At 39.8% G+C, this 23,714-nt stretch overlaps 1 protein-coding gene across 1 annotated transcript in view; it reads right to left on the bottom strand.

The window, feature by feature from the left end:
- The window catches only part of tkfc (triokinase/FMN cyclase), a 76,486-nt gene that overhangs the window by 40,078 nt on the left and 12,694 nt on the right, over positions 1–23,714 (bottom strand). The window contains exons 3-5 of the mRNA XM_043706132.1: positions 11,400–11,510; positions 5,371–5,552; positions 781–859 (exon numbers count right to left, since the gene is read on the bottom strand). Coding sequence (XP_043562067.1) covers positions 781–859; positions 5,371–5,552; positions 11,400–11,510 — 372 coding nt within the window. The remainder of the gene's footprint in view (positions 1–780; positions 860–5,370; positions 5,553–11,399; positions 11,511–23,714) is intronic.

Raw genomic sequence — 23,714 nt, 5'->3', positions numbered from 1 at the left:
CTTTCCCAAATAATCAGATGATAGGTAAGTCAGTTTATGTTTCATGGCCTTAGATGATCATATTAATCTTCCTCCTTTGAAGGTAACTCAAGGCTATTTCTGGATTGAATGATATTGCAGGATAACTTCAACAACTTATTTAATTCAGCTCAACAAAACATCCAAATCTTATCAATCTGAATGACAGTTGGTTCAGTCTAATTATTTCCTTAATATAGTGGAAATCCAGCAGCCAAACAAAAACGGCTTCCAGTATAATCCATGTATTACATGATTATTGCTTAAGAGAACAGGAGACTTTGGTGAATGCTGTCAGCTGCATTAATAAAAATCCAATTTCAAATAATGTGAGCATGTATCTGTGGGCTCCACTAACTTTTGTCTAAACTAATGGGAGTCAGTACATTTTTATCTTTCAAGCAGTGCTGCCTACATCTTAAATCCAAAGTGACAATGAAGTGTAAGGACTGTAGGTGTCAAATCGCAAGTACGAATTGAAGTTCATCTTAACTGAACCCTTAATATTTCTTGCAGGCTGTAAGTGTATTGCAGGCGTCATCGATGGTGATCAGCTGGCTCAGGACTCCAAGCTATATTTTTCTTTCTTTCCCTTATTCTTAAATTATTCAAAATGGTGCCATTTTGTAATGACAAATTAAAACTTATCAATGCATTTTATTATATTTTTACTGTAAAATACACAAAACAATAAAATCAAAACCAAATTAGTTAGAATATTTTCCTTGATTAGTTTCCACAGTCTGATTGGTTATCACTTACCTAATTTACCTAAAGCGACATTCAGCTTCTCAACAATTTCACAAAGTGACATTCCCATTTCAGACATGGCCCCAGCCATCTGTCAAAGGCAAAGATAAAGTGGAAAGACTTTGACTTGTGGACACAATTGCTCAGATTTGTTGTAACATTTTTCCATCATTTTCTGATACTATTTGCTTCCCTGCTTCAGTTTTTTCCCCATATCTCAATATCTCTCACAAGTGGTTATTTTCCATTTGTAATCTTAGAGTATTCAACCAGACAGTACAGCAGTGCTACATCTAGTTTTTTTATTCAGCCAGCTGTTACTGTATCTTTTCTGGACCTTAGCTCATTTTCATGCAAAGCAGCCGGGGTATGAAACTATAAAGGGGTTAAGTTAAATTCACAATGAGTTGGGAAGGTGGAGTTGTCCATTCCAGTCAAACCATACTAACTAGTTTGATGGAATGTTGTCACTTTCAGGGAATATTTAAGATCAGATTTAAAAGGCTTGTAATTGAGGCAAGGAGGAAACAAACTATGCTGAAAAAACAGAACCAATCAGGCCTACACAAACATTCAAATTTTTAGAGTGAAAGTCCAAGGAAAGAAATTACATCACTGGAGTTTAGAATAATTAGGGGTCATCTTAATGAGAGGTATAACATCCCGAGGGGATTTAACAGGGTGGATACCAAAAGAATGTTTCCACTTGTGGGTAGGACTAGAACTCAGGGACACAGGTTAAAAATCATGGTCTCAAGTTTAAGTAAGAGAAAATTCTATCTCTCTAAAGGTCATTAGTCATTAAAAGTCCCATTTATGGAGAGCAATCAAGGCAGGGTTAATGAATATTTTTAAGGCAAGGGCAGAAGGACTCTTGACTAATGAGAGAGTTAATATTTTCATGGCTTGGCAGGAACATGAATTTAAGAACAATCAGATCAGCAGTGGTCTTGTTAAATGGCAGAGCAGTCTCAAAGCGCTGAACGGCCTACCTGCCACTAATTCATACTTTTGGAAGTACTTTAGCTCATTGTTTGTCATGAGGTGAAGCCTGCACTAAATGTCCCACCATTAATTTAATTATGAATTCAAAAACCAGTCTGTCATTTTGAAGGAGTGGGCAAGGTGAGGATCATGAGACAGACAAAGAGAGATAGAGCTACATTCATTGGGAATGATTGGAAGCAGTTCTTTCTCTGCTACAAATGACCTAGTTGTTTGACAAGTCTGTGCTAAGTAGTTAAGGTCATTTCTACTTTTACATTTTAACACAGTATGGAAGTTGATTGCAAAATTAAGAAAATATTATAAAAGAAATCATAATTAAGTGAATATCATAATTTAAACCTATGAAGGATGGCAGTAGAAATGATGTGTCCAGCTGCAGTATGTGGGAGCATTGTGATCCAGCTCAAATAGGGCTGCAATAAGTGTTTGAAGTTCAAGCAACTTTGCTTGGAGAGTTTATGAGCTGGAGGCTAAACTACAGATACTATGACCCATCAGGCAGAGGAAAGTTACTTAGACTTCAGGAGGCAGCCACAAGACTTCATACAGGGTCTTCTGATTTGGTCAGGGATCAAGGCAAGAGGGTGTGAGTACAATTGAAGCAGGTAAGTGAAGCCAGAGGACAGGAGTTCTAGCCTTTGCATTTGTCACATTGTTTGATGTTTTCCCAACTATTTGGAAGACAGCCGGATTGCAGGATGCAAGGTAGATGTTCACACACACTAGCATACTGTGGTACAAGAGGCCATTCAAGTGGGGGAGCAACAAGATATGTAGTAGTACTGGAGGTAGTACAGTGAGGATGGAGTGACACTGTTCTCTGCAGCAAAGAGCAAGAGTTTTTGGATCAGATATTGATTGCCTGCTGCCAGGGTTCAGAATATCTGCTCAAGGCTGAAAATGAACTTGCAGTGGGAGGAGGATCCAGTGGTTGTGGTCCATGTTGATACCTAGACAGAATGAGGAAAGAGGGTCTACACAGAAAAAATGACGAGCTAGCCACTAGGTTAAAAAAAGTTTATAACTTTTGGATTATTACCTGAGCTGTGCGCAATTGGCATTAGGTATCTAAAATTAGACAGTTGATTGCAAAATTAAGAAAATATTATAAAAGAAATCATAATTAAGTGAATATCATAATTTAAACCTATGAAGGATGGCAGTAGAAATGTGTGTGGGAAACATGGATTCCAGTTTCTGTGGCATTGACACCAAAATTGAAGAAAATGGGGGCTATACACTAGGACAGCCCAAGCCTCAACTTTGCTGAGGCCAGTGATTTTGTGAACTGCATGACGAAGGAAGTAGAGAAGCAGAAATAGTAAGGGCAAGACATCAAATGTGATATATCAAAAAATCAGAGACAAGGTAAGAAAGGAAAATTGTAATAAGGAAAATGATGGTCAGAGAATGGTAGGAAGGAACAGAAAAAAAAAGAAACCTTGGAATACATCAACAATCAAGGCAAGATGACACAAAGATAGTAAAAAGACAAAACTAAAGAACCTGTATCTGAAAGCATTTTGCATTCACATTGAAATAAATAAATATAATAGCCATTATGAAGACCTGACCTCAGAATGATAAGGATTATGTTCTAAAGGAAAATAAGAAGCGATGTAAAAGTAGAAAGGTAACACTATTAATCAAGAGGGGTATGTATGCCATAGTAAGAGGTAATCTTGGTTCAGGAGATCAAAATGTGGAATTGAGTTAGATACAGATGAGGAATAGTAGGGGAAAGAAGTCACTAGTGGGAGTGGTCTGTAAATCTCCCAATAGGAACCATAATGTGGGCAGCTTTGCATGAAGAAATACTGGGTGCTTGGGATAAAGTGATGTCAATTTTACATTAAGGAGCAGGATAATGAGAGGGAGTTTGAGGAAAGTTTTATTTCACTCAGAAGATGGTGGGTATCTGAACTCACTGTCTAAAAGGTTAGTTGAGACAGGAACCTTCAAAATATTTAAGAAATATTTAAATGTGCACTTAAAATACCATAGCATACATGGGAATGGGCTGAGTGGTGGAAAATGACATTAGAATAGATAGACATTTAATGACTGGCATGGTCATGATGGGTTGAATGGACTTTCTTTATGCTGTTATAATTCTAATAATTATGGGTAACTTTAATCTATGTATAAATTGGAAACTAGATTAGCAGGAGGAACCTGGATGAGTAATTGAATGCTTTTCAGATAGTTTCCTAAAGTATGTCAGAATCATCCACAGTACAGGTTTTATTAGACTTCAGATCATGTAATGCGTCAGGATTAATTATTAACATTAGAGAAAAGAAACCCATTTTCATCACTGACACATTGCGAAATTACGGTCCACAATCCTTTGACATTTCTCGGTAAAGCTAACTGAACGGTGTTACTCTTTAATCACAGGATAAACAATGGGTCAGATTCACATTTTTACAAGGTCAGATCTACCAGAGGTAACAATGGCTCACTTAGGAAAACATATTTTTGCATGCCCTTTCTCTATACATTAAAAATATTATTGCCACTATGAGGATGTTAAGTTGATGCTTTGACTCTTAATTCTCTGCCTGTTATTTTGGAGACATCTTCAAGAAACATTCCAGTATGATTCGACTCCGGACAGCAGGAGTAGCAACTTCAAGCTTACCTGAGTCAATTTGCATTGGTTTAAAGTAGACAAGATTATGTGCAGTGCTTTACATTGAAAAAAATTGCTTCCTGCACTAAATGGACACAATGCACACCTTGCTTCTGGCTTAGTTTGAGGTAAGGGTAAAGTTCCTTCATGGATAAGGCTTCTTGCTAGAAAGGACCCCTTCAATCTTTCTCCTCCCTCTGATCAGATCATCCTCTTCTATTCTGCCTGTTCTCGACCTTTAATTTTATGTTGAAAGGTATAAGGTATGATAACTACAGAACTTGTCTACAAGCAAGCAGCCTCACTCAAACTACATCCCACATTACTCTCTATCAACTTCACCAACTTTAAAGAGTGTTAGTATATCCACACATTCTATAAAGTCTGTTGGACCCCATCAAAATCGATTGGCATTTAACCCAAAAGCAATTTACTAATCCTTAAATAGCAATAATGTGGAAGTTCAGCTGTCTGTGTTGATGAGAGGACATTGGCTGCAGTGGCAATGTAAGTGGAGAATTGGCATCATGTGCTGACCAAGATTATGATCTGTCTACTCTGTGTATTCTCAGGACACAGAGCTTGAAATATGCACTTGCAGCATGTATATCATTTTGGTACTAACATTCTAACTATATCACTGAAGCTATGGACACTATGGAGCTACATTCTGTAACCTCGGAATCCACCCACAACCAAGTTAAGAATATCTTAATCCAATTATGAATGAGGATATATAATTCACTATCCTCCTCCATTTCAAAATTTTTATTCACAATTATGATTAGCGTCTCCATTTCTAACCAGGCTCCTTTAGCATTCTGGAACACAAGCCGTCTAGATACACTGACTTTCTTTATTTGAACTTTCAGTACCCTTGGGAATGTGTGAGACTGACCTCAGTGTGAAACGTCACGGTTCCAGTATTGCACCTCAGGACTTTTATGTATCAAACTTACTTTGTGTATAAGTACTGTGCCACACAGACCTCTCCTTCCAGCTTTTTTCTGTGTAGTGAAGGCGCAGTCATCAGCTACAATAACCATTTCCACATCAATTCCATCTGCTTTTGCCCCCTCTAGGGCTAAGCCAAAGTTCAGTCGATCCCCTGTGTAGTTCTTCACAATTAGTAGTACACCAGCTAGAGGAAATGCAGATAAAAAGTTTTAAACAATGTGACATGGTGGAACTTAAATTCTATTTTCTTAACTCTGACTCACAACCAACCACCAAAATTAACTTCATCCAGCTAAATAACTTGCCCATACTAGACAGAAATTTTTAAGATTATGAAGCTAATTGAAACCATTCTAAAAATGCTTCACAGAAAGTTTAATCAAAAAACAAATATTGAGCAGGAGAAGGTAACATTAGAAAGGATGGTTGATCGAATGGTTACTGAAAGGTGTCATCTATTTGTAGGTTGGCCAATAATATAATTCATGTTGCCTGGAAGAATGTGGTGGTTGATTGGTTGAGAAATATTGACTACAATACCCATGGTTCATGTTCCCTACAAACATTCCAGCAGGAGAAGGTACGGATCCTAAATTAGACCTCTACCGATCCTTAGTCCATGAAGTGAATTGCCCTCCATTATTCTGAGCTGAGTATACAATCACCTGCAGCTATAATTCATTGACGATAGGTCAAAATTCTGGTTTCTGGATGTAGCTATGTAAGGGCTTGAACAATTCAAGGTGGCACACTAACACTTTCCCCAGGGCAATTCAGAATGGTCAATAAATGCCAGCAATAGCAATATCCAATGAACGAATACAAAAAGGCATCAGTTGACCTTCCTACCTAATGCATTTTCAGTTTGTACCATTTCAAGTGTAAAATATAATTAAGCGTAATTAGACAGCATCCTCCAAACCCATAACACTACCATCCAGAAGGACAAAGGCAGCAGTTGCATGGAAGCATCACCACCTGCAAATTCCTCTAAGCCACTCATCATCCTGACTTGGAAATATATTGTCTTTCCTTCAGTATCATTGGTCAAGATCCTTGAACTTCCTCGCGGCATTATGGGTCTACCTATACCATATGCACTGCAGAGGTTCAATGCAAAGGTTCAAGGCAGCACAGCACCACCCTCTCAAGGGCAACAAGGGATGGGCAATAAATACTGGTCCAGCCAGTGATGCTCACATTTCATGAAGGAATTTTTTAAAAATGAAGATTTTGAAGAGTTCCCTGTACAGGTCCTCTTTTCTCAATGCTAACATTTCAAATAAAACCTTGTAAATAATATGATTGCTTTTTGATGCATTAGTGGAAAACATTCTGGTGTCATATAAACAGTGCACACTTTTGAAAGAAAAACATTTCTCCAAAGTTAAACCTGTGCAAGAACTGGCCATTTTCGATTGAGTAATGAACCTGAATTAGTGAATAGTCCAACAGTTAGTGAACATCCAACCAACGATAACTATTATGTTTCACATTAGTTTCGAATGGAAGAGGCTGATTCAAAATATTAAATTTAGTAAAGATGATTTTGTAATGATAAAGGAGAAATTGACAACAATAGAAAGGACACAACTGTATGAACAGATAAACTGCATGCGAACATTGGGAGATGTCTATAGCTGTATTTGGTAAAGTATAAAACTTATGGATTCTAAAATATGGCAAGAATTGTACAAGCAATTGATTTGGTCAATGACTGGAAATATTGCAATTAGAAGTCAGAAAATGGCAGCCATCCTAAGTAAAGACTTGGCATTGATCTTCACAATACAGGATCAGTCTAAACTGGCGCAATGTAGGAAAACGAAACATAAAAGGGACAACTAACTAGATTCGGTATAAGTGAAAAAAAAAGTGATTATGGGGAACATATGAGAATTTAAGGTACAGAAATCCCCAGAACATAATGATTTCTCCATTAGTTTATTCGAAGAAATATTGAGAAAAATTATTGATGCATTAGTCATTTCAAACTCTCATGATTCAGACATTGTCCCCATGGGATTTCAAAGTTGCCGATGTTGTCATAATTAATGTACTGCAATTGGTTCTGGTTATCACATCTCAGGAAGGATATACTGGCCTTGGAACAGGTGCAGCACAGATTCACCAGCGTTCACCAATATTAAATTATTAGTGTATTTCCAAAATGATGCTTCTATTTCATTGAACATGAAAAGTTTAGCAGTGATTTAACTGAGCTGCTTTAAACAGGAACATATGAAAGAGGTTTGGGGTAGGCCCTTCAGCTTACTCAATTGTTCAAGTAGATCATGGCAGAACTATCTTGATGCTATTTTCCTTCATTATTTCCATATGCCTTAATATTAAGAAATGTTGATTAAATTAAATAACTAAAAAATTTAATAGGATAGAAAGAAAAGAATTACATTATATAGTGTCATTCACAATCATCACCTCAAAGCATTCTACATTCAATGAGGTATTCTTGAAGTGTAGTTGCTGTTAAGTAGGAACTGTCGCAACCAACTTGTGCTTAGCAAGCTCCTACAAGCAGCAATGTAACAATGACTATTTCTGTGTTGTTGACTGGTGAATAAATATTGACCTGGGAAAATTCCCTGCTCTTCTTTGAAATAGTGCTAGGGAATATTTTACCTCTACTGAAAGGGCAGATGGGATACAATTTCTTGCCCCATCTGAAAGATGGTGCCTTCTCAGCACTACAATACAGCATCATCCTGGTTTTCGTAATTCAAGTTCTGAAGTGGAATACATACCTGGAACTTTATGAGTCACAGCAAGAGTGCTACCAACCAGCATGGTAGACAGAGGGCCCAGGTCAAGTGATCCAGGCTTTAACGCTGGAGTTATGCCTTTCAAGAATAATGTTCGAAAGCATGTCTTTCATATTATGGTACGGGAAATACGGAAGTCTCTTCAAAAACTGCTGTGCAGACAAGGTCATTTTAAAAACTTTAAAACTGTGGGTAATAGATATTGTTAGGAAAGTGCGTTAAAGATTATAGGATTAAGGTATGTAAAATGTAGTTAAAATATATTTAAATCTATATAATTGATAAACAAAAGAGGTTTAATGAGCTGATTAGCTCATGCCTGTTTCTGTGGGCCTAAATAACAATTTAAACATGTTATTACAAATAATATTATGAAGGTGTAGAGGTACTGTACCTTTAAGAGAGTTGAGAAGCTAGCAAGGCTTTGCCTGACATAGAGAGTCATAGAGATGTACAGTGTGGAAACAGACCCTTCGGTCCAACCCGTCCATGCCGACCAAGTCTAGTCCCACCTGCCAGCACCCGGCCCATATCCTTCCAAACCCTTCCTACTCATATACCCATCCAAGTGCATCTTAAATGTTGCAATTGTACCAGCCTCCACCACTTCCTCTGGCAGCTCATTCCATACACGTACCACCCTCTGCATGAAAAAGTTGCCCCTTAGGTCTCTTTCCCCTCTCACCCGAAACCTATGCCTTCTAGTTCTGGATTCCCCGAACCCAGGGAAAAGACTTTGTCTATTTATCCTATCCATGCCCCTCATAATTTTGTAAACCTCTATAAGGTCACCCCTCAGCGTCCGACGCTCCAGGGAAAACAGCTCCAGCCTGTTCAGCATCTCCCTGTAGCTCAGATCCTCCAACCCTGGCAACATACTTGTAAATCTTTTCTGAACTCTTTCCAGTTTCAGAACATCTTTCCGATAAGAAGGAGACCAGAATTGCACGCAATATTCCAGTGGCCTAACCAATGTCCTGTACAGCTGCAACATGACCTCCCAACTCCTGTACTCAATACTCTGACCAATAAAGGAAAGCATACCAAACGCCTTCTTCACTATCCTATCTACCTGCAACCCCACTCACAAGGAGCTATGAACCTGCACTCCAAGGTCTCTTTGTTCAGCAACACTCCCTAGGACCTTACCATTAAGTGTATAAGTCCTGCTAAGATTTGCTTTCCCAAAATGCAGCACCTCGCATTTATCTGAATAAACTCCATCTGCCACTTCTCAGCCCATTGGCCCATCTGGTCCAGTTCCTGTTGTAATCTGAGGTAACACTCTTCGCTGTCCACTACACCTCCAATTTTGGTGTCATCTGCAAACTTACTAACTGTACCTCTTATGCTCATATCCAAATCATTTATGTAAATGACAAAAAGTAGAGGGCCCAGCACCAATCCTTGTGGCACTCCACTGGTCACAGGCCTCCAGTCTGAAAAACAACCCTCCTCCACCACCACCCTCTGTCTCCTACCTTTGAGCTAGTTCTGTATCTAAATGGCTAGTTCTCCCTGTATTCAGCACAAAGTGTTCTGAACAAGGTAACAATGTAACATTTGGTTGAAACTGCTCGCACTGGATGAGTTGCCATGAGACAAAAACAAATTCAATTCTCATATGTTTCCCATAATCACTTCGGCCAGTTTAAATTATGCCCCAACCTACCAAACTCCAATCAAGCTTGAATTTAGTATTTTGACAGTATTAAAAGTAACTATACAATCCGGCGTTTTGGGGTATAAAGCCAGACATTTTTGAACAGTTCAGGGAGAACTGCCACGGAGACTGCTAGCTCAAGAGCTCTCTGAGAGGTATCTGTCTGGGGAAGGAGTTTGCACAGCAGAACATCGAAACTGACCTGGAGAGAAACTATAGAGGAAAATCTACAGAGGAAACTCAGTAAAGCTGACTGGTTTTGAAACGGGATTTTTTTTTGGTAGACCTTAATCAGATTCCTTTTATCGGACTAGTATCGTAGAGTGGGAGGTAAAAGATAGGTTCAAGAGAAAGGCGTTGCAAATAGATGTTAGTTTTAATATTCTCTGTTGGAATTAAAGAATAAATTTGTTAATTTTTACTTTAAATAGTGACCTCTGGGATAATTCATTGCCTCTTGGATTTTAACAGATTTCAGCATGGGGTGAATCTTTTCTGCATTGCTGGTTTAAATTAGCAGAGGGGTTTACCCTGTGCCATAACAATACCAACAAAAGGTAGCACTGAAAACATGATTTAAAATTGGAAATGAAAACTACCTAAACACTTCTTAAGTGAACTATACCGCTATAGCATCCTTTATGCATTTTCCCAAGTCCTGAACTGAGCACTCAGTGCAAAGCTGTAGATGGACACACTTAACTTTGTGCTTATTGTAAATGTTATAATATCTAAGGCTAAAAGATTATCCAAAAACACATTAAGCATTTAAAATAAATGGCACTAGTCTCGCAATCAAGATCTCCACTCAATTTTCTTGCTCCAGTTTCAGGCAATCTATCCTGGTCCATCCACATCGATGTTATGGTCAAGAAATCACACCAATGCCTCCATTTCATCAGAAGGCTAAGGAAATTCGGCAGGTCCACACTGACTCTTACGAATGTTTATAGATACACCGTAGAAAGCACCCTATCTGGATGCATCACAGGTTGGTATGACAACTGCTCAATCCAAGACCCCAAGAAATTACAGAGTTGTGAATGTAGCCCAGTCCATCTTGCAAACCAGCTCTCTTTCCATTGACTCTGTCGATACTTCCTGCTGTCTCAGGAAGGCAGCCTTTTGAACGGACCTCTCATATATTAAAGTTGATCTTTCTCTGCACCTTCTTTGCAGCTGTTCTGCTATATTCTGCATTCTGTTCTATTATCCTGATGTACTTATGTAAGGTATGATTTGTCTGGATAGCACACAAAACAATACTTTCCACTGTAACACGGGACATGTGACAATAATAAAGCAAATCAAAGGCAACCAGGAATTGGTGTTTTTTAAAAAAAATAACGAGCGTCACATTTTCTCTGACAGCCAAGGCCCAAAGCTATGCCAGCTGCTGGTGGGCTGAGAAGGTATTCCTGCAACAAAGAACTCAAACAAATGTAAGTCAGTAAACTCGTAAATATATTCAACATAGTGACTATAGAGATTGACTCAAAAGGCTGTATTCTATAGAACTGAAATCTGCTTATGGGAAATGGTGGCCCCTGCTCTGTTCTGTGTTTCTATGCTTACTATAAGGTCGTACCTGCTCCTGCTCTGTTCATAATTCGGATTGCTGCTGAAATGCTTCCAGGTGGTGGAGAAGTGAAGACATCTCCGGCAATGGCACCAGACAACATTCCTACACCAACGTATCCTGAAACGAGAGAAAATAAACTTTAAAAGTCTATGGTATTTTCTGTGTTCAAGAAAAATATTTGAAGAATATATCTCATTATTCAACCTCTAGTTTTCTGTCCCCCAGTGGTGAAGGCACTGACTCCTGTTAGTTTGTATCTTTAGGTATGTCGGCTGTACCAAATTCATTTCCAAGTGCTCATCCTTCACATGTGCATCTGAGTATATGTATCTTGGGCATAAGCAACATACAAAATCACACTGTTCTTTACCAAAGAGGTAGGAAAACAGCAGAATTATCTGAAAGGTGATGTAGAATGAAGTCATGATGAGGACAGAAAAAAATAATCTTTCATACATGACATTTATTTCTGTTATTTACTCACTCATGGAATTGCTGGACAGCAAGAACTTATTGTCTGCCCTAACTGTCCCTGAGAGGGTGGTGTTGAGCTGCTTTCTTGAAATGCTGCACTCCACATTCTGTAGGTTGACTCACAATTCCCTTAGAGAGGGAATCCCAGGATTTGGCCCAGCGACAGTAAAAGAGCAGGAATATATTTCAAGATGGTGAGTGGGTGGAGTGGAACTTGCAGGTAGTGGTGTTTGCATACATGTGCTGCACTTATCTTTCCATATGGAATGCATTGTGGTTCTGGAAGGGGCTGTCTAAGGATTTTTGGTGAAATTTCTGCAGTGTATCTTATAAATAACACACTGCTACTACTGAACATTGGTGGTGGAGAGAACGGATGTTTGTCGATGTGATGTCATACAAACAGGCTGCTTTGTCATGGATGATGCCAAGCTTCTGGAGTGTTGTTGGAGCTACACTAATCCAGGCAAGAAAAGAGTATGTCATCACTTTCCTCAGTTGTGCCTTGTGAAAATTGAACAGGCTTCAGGGAGTCAGGACGTGAATTACTCGCAGCAGTATTCCTAGCTTCTGACCTGTTCTTGTAGCCACTGCATTTTTGTGGCAAGTTCAGTTGAGTTTCTGATCAATGGTAACCTCCAAGATGTTGATAGTGGGGGATTCAGTGATGGTAATACCATTGAATGTTAAGGGTGGTGGTTAGATCATTTCTTATTGGAGATGGTCATTGACTGGCATTTGTGTGGTGCAAATGTTACTTGCTACTTGTCAGCCCAAGCCTGGATATTGTCCAGATAGAGTCATAGATACAGTCATATAGCATAGAAAGAGATCCTTCAGTCCAACTTGCCCCCACAAACCAGACATCTCAATCTGACCTAGTCCCATCTGCCAGCATTTGGCCCATATTTTGAGATATTATTCAATTATATTATTCTTATTCAGATGCCCTTTAAATGAGTCAGTGTTGGGTCTGCAACTGTTCATGATATGTATAAACGATTTGGAAGAGAAGACTTTGTGTAACCTATCCAAATTTGCTGATGATACTGAGTGGAAAGGCAAATTGTGCAGAGGATGTGGAGGGTCAGCAGATAGATTTAGATCGATTAAATGAGTGGGCAAGGGTCTGACAGATGGAGTACAATGTTGGTAAATGTGAGGTTAACCACTTTGGAAGTAAAATTAGTATGTCAGAGAATTTTCTATGGTGACAGATTGCAGCACGCTGTTGTGCAGAAGAACTCAGGAATGCTTGCACATGAATCGCTAAAAGTTGATTATATGTGCATCAGATAATTAGGAAGGAAAACAGAATATTGGCTTTCATTGCTAGAGGAATTGAATTCAAAAGCAGGGTGGTTCTACTGCAATTGTGCAAGGTGTTAGTGAGGCTGCATCTGGAGTATTGTGCACAGTTATGGTCTCTTTACTTCAGGAAGGGTAGGGGAGGCAGCATCCGAGGAGCAGGAGAATCTACTTTTCTGGCATAAGTCCTTTTCCAGGATTCCTGAAGAAGGGCTTATGCCCGAAACATCGATTCTCCTGCTCCTCGGATGCTGCCTGGCCTGCTGTGTTTTTCCAGCACCACATTTTTCAACTCTGGTACTCCAGCATCTGCAGTCCTCACTTTCTCCTTGAGGAAGAGTATACTGGCTTTGGAGGTGATGCAGAGGAGATTCACCAGGTTGATTCTGGAGATGAGGGGTTACCCTATGAGGAGAGACTCAGTCGCCTGAGACTGTACTCACTAGAACTTAGAAGAATGAGAGGGGATCTTATAGAAACATATTAAATTATGAAAAGGATAGATAAGACAGAGGCAAGCAAGTTGTTTCTGCTGGTGGGTGAGACTAGGACTAGGAGACATGGTCTCAAGATTAGGGGGAGTAGATTTAGGATAGGGATGAGAAGGAACTGCTTTTCCCAGAGAGTAGTGGATCTATGGAATTCTCTGCCCAAGGAAGCAGTAGAGGCAGCTTCATTAAATATATTCAAGACATATTTGGATGAGTGTTTGCATGGTTGGGGAATTAAGGGTTATGGGGACAATGCAGGTAGGAAGAGCTGAGATTATGGATCGATCAACCATGTTCTTAATGAATGGTAGAGCCGGCCTACCCCTGCTTCTAATACTATGAAACAATGAAATTTTGTAATTGTACTAGACTCCACCACTTTCTCTGGCAGCTTGTTCCATATGTGCACCACCCTATGCGTGAAAAGATTACCCATCAGCTCCTTTTTGACACTTTCCTGTTATCAGCCAGGCCAGACACCCTCAAAACATTTTAAGAAGATAGCAAAGAACCTAACTTTTCTAGCTGTTTTAAGCCGATGTAAGGTGAATATTCCAGGAACAACACAGCTGGTCAAACCACTTGGTTTTAAACAAACTGAATTTATTTATGCACGAACAAAAGAAACTGAGTTTAAAATAACACAATTATTTGAAACTCCGCCCAATATGAAAACACAACTTAACAAAGAAGTGTTCCGATTCCCTGTAACATCTCATAACACACCCTTTTGCTGAAAGGGAGGAGAGAGATGTCACGGAGAGAGATGTCAGAGAGATAGATAGAGAGAGAGAGAGAGAGAGAGAGCCCTGAATTGTATCAGTGTTTTTTAAAAAAGGTGTAAAAGCCTTTTCGAGTAGATGTCAGAGAGAGAGAGAGAGAGAGAGAAAAGGGAGAGAGAGCCCCTTGAATTGTACTAGTGCTTTTAAAAAAGTGTATAAGCCTTTTCAGCCTCTCAAAACAAACCAAAGACAACATAACCTTGTTAAAGAGGCAGCATTGTTACACCTCCCACCTTAAAAAAAAAGCCATCAATATCCAAACATGGCTTCATTTTAAAATTGCTTAATTTTAGTTAGTACCCTACAATACATATACATTACATTGACTATAAACATGTAAACATGCACTACTACATTCTGTTTCAGTCCGTTTACTCCTGCCACTGAATACCTCCATTTCTCATCCAAGTCTCCGCAATGCAACGGTTTTCTCGTCCTGCCACATGCACAATTCTTAAATTGAATGACTATAAGAACAAGCTCCATCTAAACAGATTGGCATTTTTGTCCTTAAATTTTTCAACAAACTTCAATGGATTATGATCAGTGTGTATGATTGCCTCAGATACATTACTGGTAACATAAACATTGAGCTCAAAGTGTCCTTCTCAACTGTCGAATATTTCTGATGAATGTTCAATTTTCTGGAGAAATACCCAATAAGTCTTTCTATTTTATTGTCAACTTCCTGTAACAGCGTGGCACCAACACCCACGTCCTTGCATTGATAGCCACCTTGAATGGCTTCATGCAATTAGGTGTATCTAATACCAGGGCAGTGGTAAACACAGCTTTCAGTCTATCAAATGCCTTCTGATATTCTGCTGTCCACTGAAACTTTGTGTCTTTCTTTAGTAATTCAGTGAGTGGAGCAGCCAGAGAATTTGGTACGAATTTCCAAAAAGATCCACTTGATCCCAGTGAATGTAATACTGCTCTTTTTGTCGATGGTATGGGAAACTCCCCAATTAGCTTTGTTTTTGCATTCCGTGGGCCATTTGTTCATGTCCAATAAAATGGCCTGGGAAGATGACTTGGGCTTTGGCAAATCCACTCTTAGCCAGGTTTATCACCAAGCTTGCCTTCCGAAGTCGATTGAACAATTCTGATAAATGTTGCAAATGTTCCTTCTGCGTGTGGCTAAAAATCAGCAGGTCATCAATAAAACTAGACAATTGGGTAATCTGGAAATGACTTTTATTGGGTAGTCTTTGAAATGTGACTGGTGCATTTTTCATACCAACAGACATGACTTTAAATTGATACAGCCCATTTGGTGTTACGAAAGCCAAAATTGTCTTTGCTCTTTTGGACAAGGGCACCTGCTAGTATCCTCTCAGCAAGTCCAACTTCGAGATGTAAGTTCCTTGCCCACCTTCTCAGGAGTCTTCCAAACATAGAATCGGATACGAATCAGACTTTGTAACTGCATTGACTTTGCGGTAACCCACACATAACTGTTGGGTACCATCTGGTTTTAGCACCATTACTATTGGTGAGCTCCAGTCACTGTAAGTCACTTCGATTATGTCGTCTTGGAACATGCATTCAATTTCCTTTTGAACCTGTGCCAACTTTAGAGGGTTAAGCTTATAATGATGTTGCTTAATAGGAGCAGCATTTCTTATATCCACATCGTGCATTATTAGGTTAGTACTTCCCAGCTTATTTCCACATATCTCCCCATGTGATAGCAATAACTCTTTCAGGTCATTTTGATTTTCCTCTGGAAGATAACTCAATAATTTATCCCAATTTTTGACAACTTCCTCATTGTCCAATTTAATGTGAGGAATATCTAAATCAGAGTCCTCTGAACTTTGTACTTCACTCGGTGTTGTAATCGGTAACACAGTCTCCTTTTGTCTTCCTTCCCTGTCAAAATACTTTTCGAGCATATTCACATGACACACTCTGTGAGATTTCTTTCTGTCTGGAGTCCCTATCAAATGATTCAACTCACTCAATCCCCTTTTGACTTGATAAGGTCCGCTAAATCTTGCTTTCAAAGATTCACCTATCATTGGAAGTAACACTAACCCTTTATCCTGATAGCAAAATTGTGAGTTTGTGATTTCTTATCTGCTTCTTGTTTCATTGTATACTTTTAAATGCTGCCTAGCCAACTCTCCTGCTCCATTTAACCGTTCCCTAAAATTTGACCCATAGTCCAAATATGTGGTCTCCGAATTCTGACTTACCAATTTCTCATTAAGCAAGTTTAGCGGTCCTCTCACTTCATGCACAAAAAGTAATTCAAATGGACTAAATTTGGTTGATTCATTGGTGGATCTCTGATGGCAAAAAGTACAAATGAAATTCCTTTATCCTAATCATCTGGACAGTCTTGACTATAAACTGTCAACATTGTCTTTAATATCTGATGCCACCTTTCTAGCGCATCCTGCGATTCTGGATGGTATACAGTAGATTTGAAATATTTTGTTCCTAAGCTGATTATAATGTCCTTGATTTATTTTGATGTAAAGTTTGACCTTTGATCTGATTGTATCTCTGTGGGTAGTCCATAATTAGTAAAGACTTTGAATAACTCCTCTAACAATCCTTTTATCCGTGATATTGCAATAATAGAATGGCCTCTGGAAATCTCATGGACACATCCATTATTGTGAACAAATACAGATTCCCACTCTTTGTTTTAGGTAAGGGTTCTACACAATCAATTAAGATCTTGTAAAAGATTCCTCAAATGCATGAACAGGTATTAAAGGTGCAGGCTTCATTACTGCCTGCGGTTTTCCAACTACCTGACATGTATGACATGGCTGGCAAAATTCAACTAGATCTTTGTGCAGCCCAGGCCAGAAAAAAATGGTTTTGCATTTTACCTTGAGGTTTTCTTACCCCTAAATGACTTCCTACTGGTAATTCATGTGCCATTCACAACTACTTTCTATAACCCACTGACAATACGATTTGATGAATTTCTGCCCATTTCTCATCTGCCTGAATATGTGACGGTCTCTATTTCCTCATAAGACATCACTTTTAAGATAATAGTGTTCAGGGGTACATTCAGATTCATTTTCCGTGTATGCTTTTTGATACAATTGTTTTAGTTTCTCATCTTTCTGCTGTAACTCAGTTAATTTCTCTGTGCCAAATATGTCTACTTTGGCACAGTGCCAAATATGGTGGGCGGCACGGTGGCACAGTGGTTAGCACTGCTGCCTCACAGCGCCTGAGACCCGGGTTCAATTCCCGCCTCAGGCGACTGACTGTGTGGAGTTTGCATGTTCTCCCCGTGTCTGCGTGGGTTTCCTCCGGGTGCTCCGGTTTCCTCCCACAGTCCAAAGATGTGCAGGTTAGGTGAATTGGCCATGCTAAATTGCCCGTAGTGTTAGGTAAGGGGTAAATGTAGGGGTAGGGGTGGGTTGCGCTTCGGCAGGTCGGTGTGGACTTGTTGGGCCGAAGGGCCTGTTTCCACACTGTAATGTAATGTGAAAATGTACTTTGTCATCCATCTGCTCTTGGGTTGTCTCAACCATTTAATCAAACAGGGTCTCTGATAACTCCACTTTAACTTTCTTATTTGTACTCTTTGATTTCTCCTGTTTCAACTGCTGACTCTATGACCTTGTTACCACAGTCAAGGAAAATCCCAGGATATGCTTCCTTCAATACCTCTGTTGCCTGACTTTCCACTGGCTTTTCAACCACAGTAGGAAGCATTCCTACCTGTGAACCAGCTATATCGTAAGCAAGGACAAACTGTATTTCTGGAGCTGAGAGTTTGTCCAGTACTCCTACCATGACTTTTCCACTCTTCACTGGACAAGCTCACCTCACTCTACATAATTGAGTGCTCCTTGACTCACCGTGAATTCCTGCTACTAGCACTTTTTCTGGCAATAGTTCTTCAGAGATACATATCTCCTCATCTTTCAACATCACGGATTGAGAGGATCCTGTATCTCTTAATATCATAACCTCTTTACCTGCTGCTCCTGGCCAATGCAAATAAAGTTTATTTTCACAAGTATATGGTGTAAGATCTGGCACTTCCTCCTTAGCCAACCGCTGACTAGGTTGTACATTCCAGTGTAGCTTTTTAGCCTCCATTATGTTTTCCGTTACTACTCCAACGAAATTCACTGGCTTATCCAGTTTTCCTAATCTGTCTTCTCAATACTTTTCCTAACCCACCAACACTGACTCCATGTGATCTACTTTATTGCAGTGAAAACACCAGAGCTTTTTAGCTTCTCTTTCCCTTTCAACAGTTTCCTTTTTACCTTGTGTTAAGTTATCCTTATGATCTTCACAAAGATATACTTCTGCCTTACTATATGAGGATGGATGTAGGTTTGCTTGCTGAGCTGAAAGGTTTGTTTTCAGAAGTTTCGACACCATACTAGGTAACATTATCAGTGAGCCTCTGGATGAAGCACTGGTGGTATGGCCCACTTTCTATTTATGTGTTTAGGTTTCCTTGGGTTGGTGATATCATTTCCTGCAATGACATCATTTCCCATGGTGACATCATTTCCTGTTCTTTTTCTCGGGAGCTGGTAAATGGGATCCAAGTCAATGTGTTTATTGATAGAGTTCTGGTTGGAATGCCATGCTTCTAGGAATTTTCATGCGTGTATCTGTGTGGCTTGTCCTAGGATGGATGTGTTGTCCCAGTTGAAGTGGTGCCCTTCCTCAACTGTATGTAAGGATACTAACGAGAGTGGGTTATGTTTTTTTGTGGCTAGTTGATGTTCATGTATCCTGGTGGCTAGTTTTATGCCTGTTTGTCCATTGTAGTGTTTATTTCAGTTCTTGCAAAGCATTTTGTAAATGACATTAGTTTTGCTTGTTGCCTGCATAGGGTCTTTCATGTTCATTAGCTGCTGTTTTATAAAAGGCCCTATATAGGCAACAAGCAAAACTAATGTCATTTACAAAATACCTTGCAGGAACTGTAACAAACACTACATTGGATAAACAGGCAGAAAACTAGCCACTAGAATACGTGAACATCAACTAGTCACAAAAAGACATGACCTACTCTCACTAGTATCCTTACATACAGATAAGGAAGGGCACCACTTCAACTGAGACAACACATCCATCCAACGCAAGCCAAACAGGGACATGCATGAGAATTCCAAGAAGAATGACATTCCAACCGGAACTCTATCAACAAACACATTGACTTGGATCCCATCTGAAGATGGTTGGACCTACGACACCACCCTGATGAACTCTTGCAAAGATGCCCTGGAGCTGAGATGATTGATCTCCAACAACCATAACCATCTTTCTATGTGCCATCTATGACTCCAACCAGCAGAGAGTTTGTCCCCTGACTCCCATTATTCTGAGTTTTGCTAGGGCTCCTTGATGCCACACACAGTGGAGGGATTTTCTTATGAAGAGAAGTTGAGCAGAGTGGGCCTGTATTCATTGGTGTTTTGAACAATTAGTGGTGATCACACTGAAACATTCAAGACTCCTGATGGATTTGACAGGATAGGTACGGGAGGTTGTTTTCCCTTGTGGGACTGATTGGACTAGAGGAGATAATCCCAGAATAAGAGGATGGCTGTTAAGACAGAGTTAAGGAGACTTTTTTCCTTGAGAGGGTAGTGAATCTGTGCAATTTACTGCCGCAAAGGGCTGTCAAGGATGGGTCATTAAGCATATCTCAGAAGACAGATCTCAAGATAGATTTTTGATCAATAAAGGAATAAAAGTTATGGAAATAAGGCAGGAAAGTGGAATTGAGGATTATCAGATCAACCATGATCTCATTGAATGGTGGAGTAGGCATGGTAGGTTGAATGGCCTATTTCTATTCCTACATTTTATGGTCTTATGGTTGTTAAAGAGATTATCAGAGTTTTTAATGAAATAAGTAAAGAAATTCTTTGTAATTTTTACCATAATATGCTTTACAAGAAATGGTTGCTGGGTCTGCTTGAGATGTGGACGCACTGGTTACAAATGCCCAATAACATCTCTTCTTCCTCAGGCAGCAAAGGAAATTTGGCATGATGGTGAATACCCTTGACAACCTTTATAGGTGTGCCATTGAGAGCATTCTGTCTGGATGTATCACTACCTGACCTGGCAATTGTACCATTCAAGATCGGAGACTGTTACAGAGAGTGGTGAACTCAGCCCGGACAATCACAAAGGCTAACCTCCCATCTATAGAATCCATCTACCAGGCCCGCTGTCAAGAAAAGGCTGCCAGCATTCTCAAAGATCCATCCCAACCTGGCAATGTTTTTCTACAACCTCTACCATCAGGGAGAAGGTACAGAAGCCTGAACATGTGCCAGCCGGTTTCAAAACAATTTCTGCCCTATTGTTGTTAGAATACTGAATGGACTCACAAACTCTTAACATTCACCTGTACCTGTATTTTTGTTTTTGCCACTGTTGACCTATTATTTACTTATCTATGCTACTTGCATGTTTGATCACAAGACGATGCTTTTCACTGTGCCTCGGTACACATGACAATAAATTCTATTCAATTCAATTCAAAGCAATACCAATCCACATTTTTGGTGTAACTACATGTCATCCATCTATAGTCAGGACCTTAAGAATTTAAGATTTCTAAAAATCTTTTTTTTTCCACGGCTGTCCATTATCTTTTTGTTAATCTTCTCTGTTAAAGTGTGTAATTAACAGCTTAGATCCTTGCAATTGCTCAACTGCTGCATGACAAAGTATTTCCATTTCCATGTGGTTTTCAATAACCTGGCCTCCTCCACTACCTTGATTCAATGATCCATGACTGAGGACCGTTCTCATTTAGTCCCACTCCTATGATTCTCATTGCAGTTAGCACTTCTTCTAATTGTTCCTTCTCTCTTGTACTTATTTTCATGTGGCCCCTTGCTGATTTTATTCACAAGCTGAAATTAATGTCCACATTTATGTTGGCAACCATCTGTACATCTCTGGCTATCTTCAATCTGAAGATCATTACTGCATAACATCGAATTACTTAATCCTACATAAAATTATAGATGAGTCAGGATTTTCTCTACCTGAACAAGAGGAGGACTGTTGTCGCCTGGTTCATCTCTCAAATTATCAATGTTCCTACAATTCTCTCCATAAAAAATCTCGCCTGAGTTTGCTCCTGCTATCTTCAATTTCAATTATAATTTGAAACTGATAACCTGTTTAGTTCCCCCCAATCTCCCTTTTCTTATGTTCCTGTGGAGCAATTTCCAAGTTTTACAATGGTCTTCACAAAACTACATGCAACATTTCACTATGGTTTCACCAGTACAGTGCAGAAAACTATTATGGCCCTTTAATCTTCTATGCTGTATTTCCATTCACAAAATGCTATTGAACATGGTCTTTAATCACACTTTGCAGGAATTACATCCTGAATTTGCTCATATTTTGAAGAAGGTTCATGGCAGCCAATCTGCCATGGTCCATGTTGACTTTTCTCGAGTAATCCTCTGCTCTTCAATTTATTAAGTATTTACCTGGCCTCTTTAGCATCTTCCTTCCAAAATTATGCAATGGGAGAGGAAGAAGAGTTTGCTGCTGCTGAGACTTTGCAATGTTTGTACTGCTGGCGCACGACCTCAGATGATATGAACCAAAAGCCGCTCTTCACATTCTTCAGGAGTTCTTGTGATATTATCACTGGACTGTTAATCTAGACACATAGATAATGTATTGGGAACCCAGGTTCGAATCTCACCACAGCATGTTGCACTGTTACCACAGTGGAATTGCCCTAGAAAAGGAAGTCAGCGCCCTGCTTTGCAGACATAGACTTCAAGCTGCTTGTGGATAATGTATTGAAAAAACAGGCAAACCTTTAATCTGGTGACAGTCACCAGACTTGTTAAAGTAGAGATTTGAATGGCTCAGAGAATCCCTTGTGAACTCAGACCTGTAAAGGTTCATCCCGGAGATCGTTCTCTGGAATAAAAACCTCTTACAGACAGTTTAGTTTAATTTTAGTCATCCCCTTTATTCACTAATAGCATCACTGTTACAACATAACACATACCTATAAGCTAAACTAACTGGGTTCTAATAACCCAGGAGAGTAGGATACCAGGACTTCAGGTGCCCCAGCAGGCTACTCCGATGTACTGATACAAAGTGGCTTCCTTTGTACAAAAGTTTACAAAAACATTGCATGTTTTTAATTAGACAGATAACAGTGAAAGACAATAATTTGTAAGGAAGAAAAGTTAATTACAGGTCAGTGTACACTTGACTAATCACTCCTACAGGCCCTAAGTCATTCATCAGGTGGGAAAAACATACCCAGCCGAGTTAGGCGCCTGCTAGCGAAATTCACTCCTATCATAAAGAGATACCAGTCTGAGCTAATTGAAGAATTCATAAGGTAACCTTGCACAGATCACATGTCAGATACAATTGCTTTACAAAATGACTTCTTAGCAAGGAGGGCAAACTTTTGATCATAAAATGGCTTCCTGATACATTGTGCAGTTTTTGGCTCATGCCATCTGAGGCCATGTGCCAGATGTACAAACGTTGCAAAGTCTCAGCAGCAGTGACATTCTCAGGCTCAGGTAGCCTGGACTGAGTTAGGTTTAGGATAACTTTTTTTACAGCTAGAAGCAGGCTCCTGCTTTTTAACCAGAATCATTCCGTACCTGAGGCTGAGATGTTACCATAAGTTTGTATTTCAACGGATTCATTAGTCTTCGAATTAAACATGCTTTCTTTTCAGGGTTGTAACTCAAATTAAAATAAGACTTAAGATCTGATTAGTTAGAATTGACAGTGGGGCAGTCTATAAGTTCTGTAGAGTGGTTTGCAAGAACAGCAAGTAAGCTAAAGCTTCACCAATATTATCTTTTACAGAGTTTGTATTTAATAACCGGTAATGGCTATTCAAGACAGTAAGTACCAAAAACTGTCATGTACTTTCCCCCACACTCCGGATTCCTCAACTGTTCCAGAATCTTCCATCGGCCTCCGAAATCAGTCTGGCGCCATTACACACGCGGCCGCTACATCGCCCGCGGCAATCGCCGGCGCCGCCGATGACGTCACAGCCGCCCCCACCGACCTCGCAGCCTCCGCGATCGCCGCCCAGATAACCGCCTCCGCGATCGCCGCCCAGATAACCGCCTCCGCGATCGCCATGAAGACAATCGCCGACAGATTCGCGGCTATGGGGAATAACTCTGTCTCTGTGGTCGCCACAGCCACTTCCGCCCCCAGTGACGTTACTAACCTACACGACCACAACGCCGCATGTGTCTCCGCCCCCACGCCAATCTCCACGC

The sequence above is a fragment of the Chiloscyllium plagiosum genome, chromosome 16, assembly GCF_004010195.1.
Source record: "Chiloscyllium plagiosum isolate BGI_BamShark_2017 chromosome 16, ASM401019v2, whole genome shotgun sequence".
Lineage (NCBI taxonomy): Eukaryota > Metazoa > Chordata > Chondrichthyes > Orectolobiformes > Hemiscylliidae > Chiloscyllium > Chiloscyllium plagiosum.
This window is presented reverse-complemented; position numbering and strand designations above follow the sequence as displayed.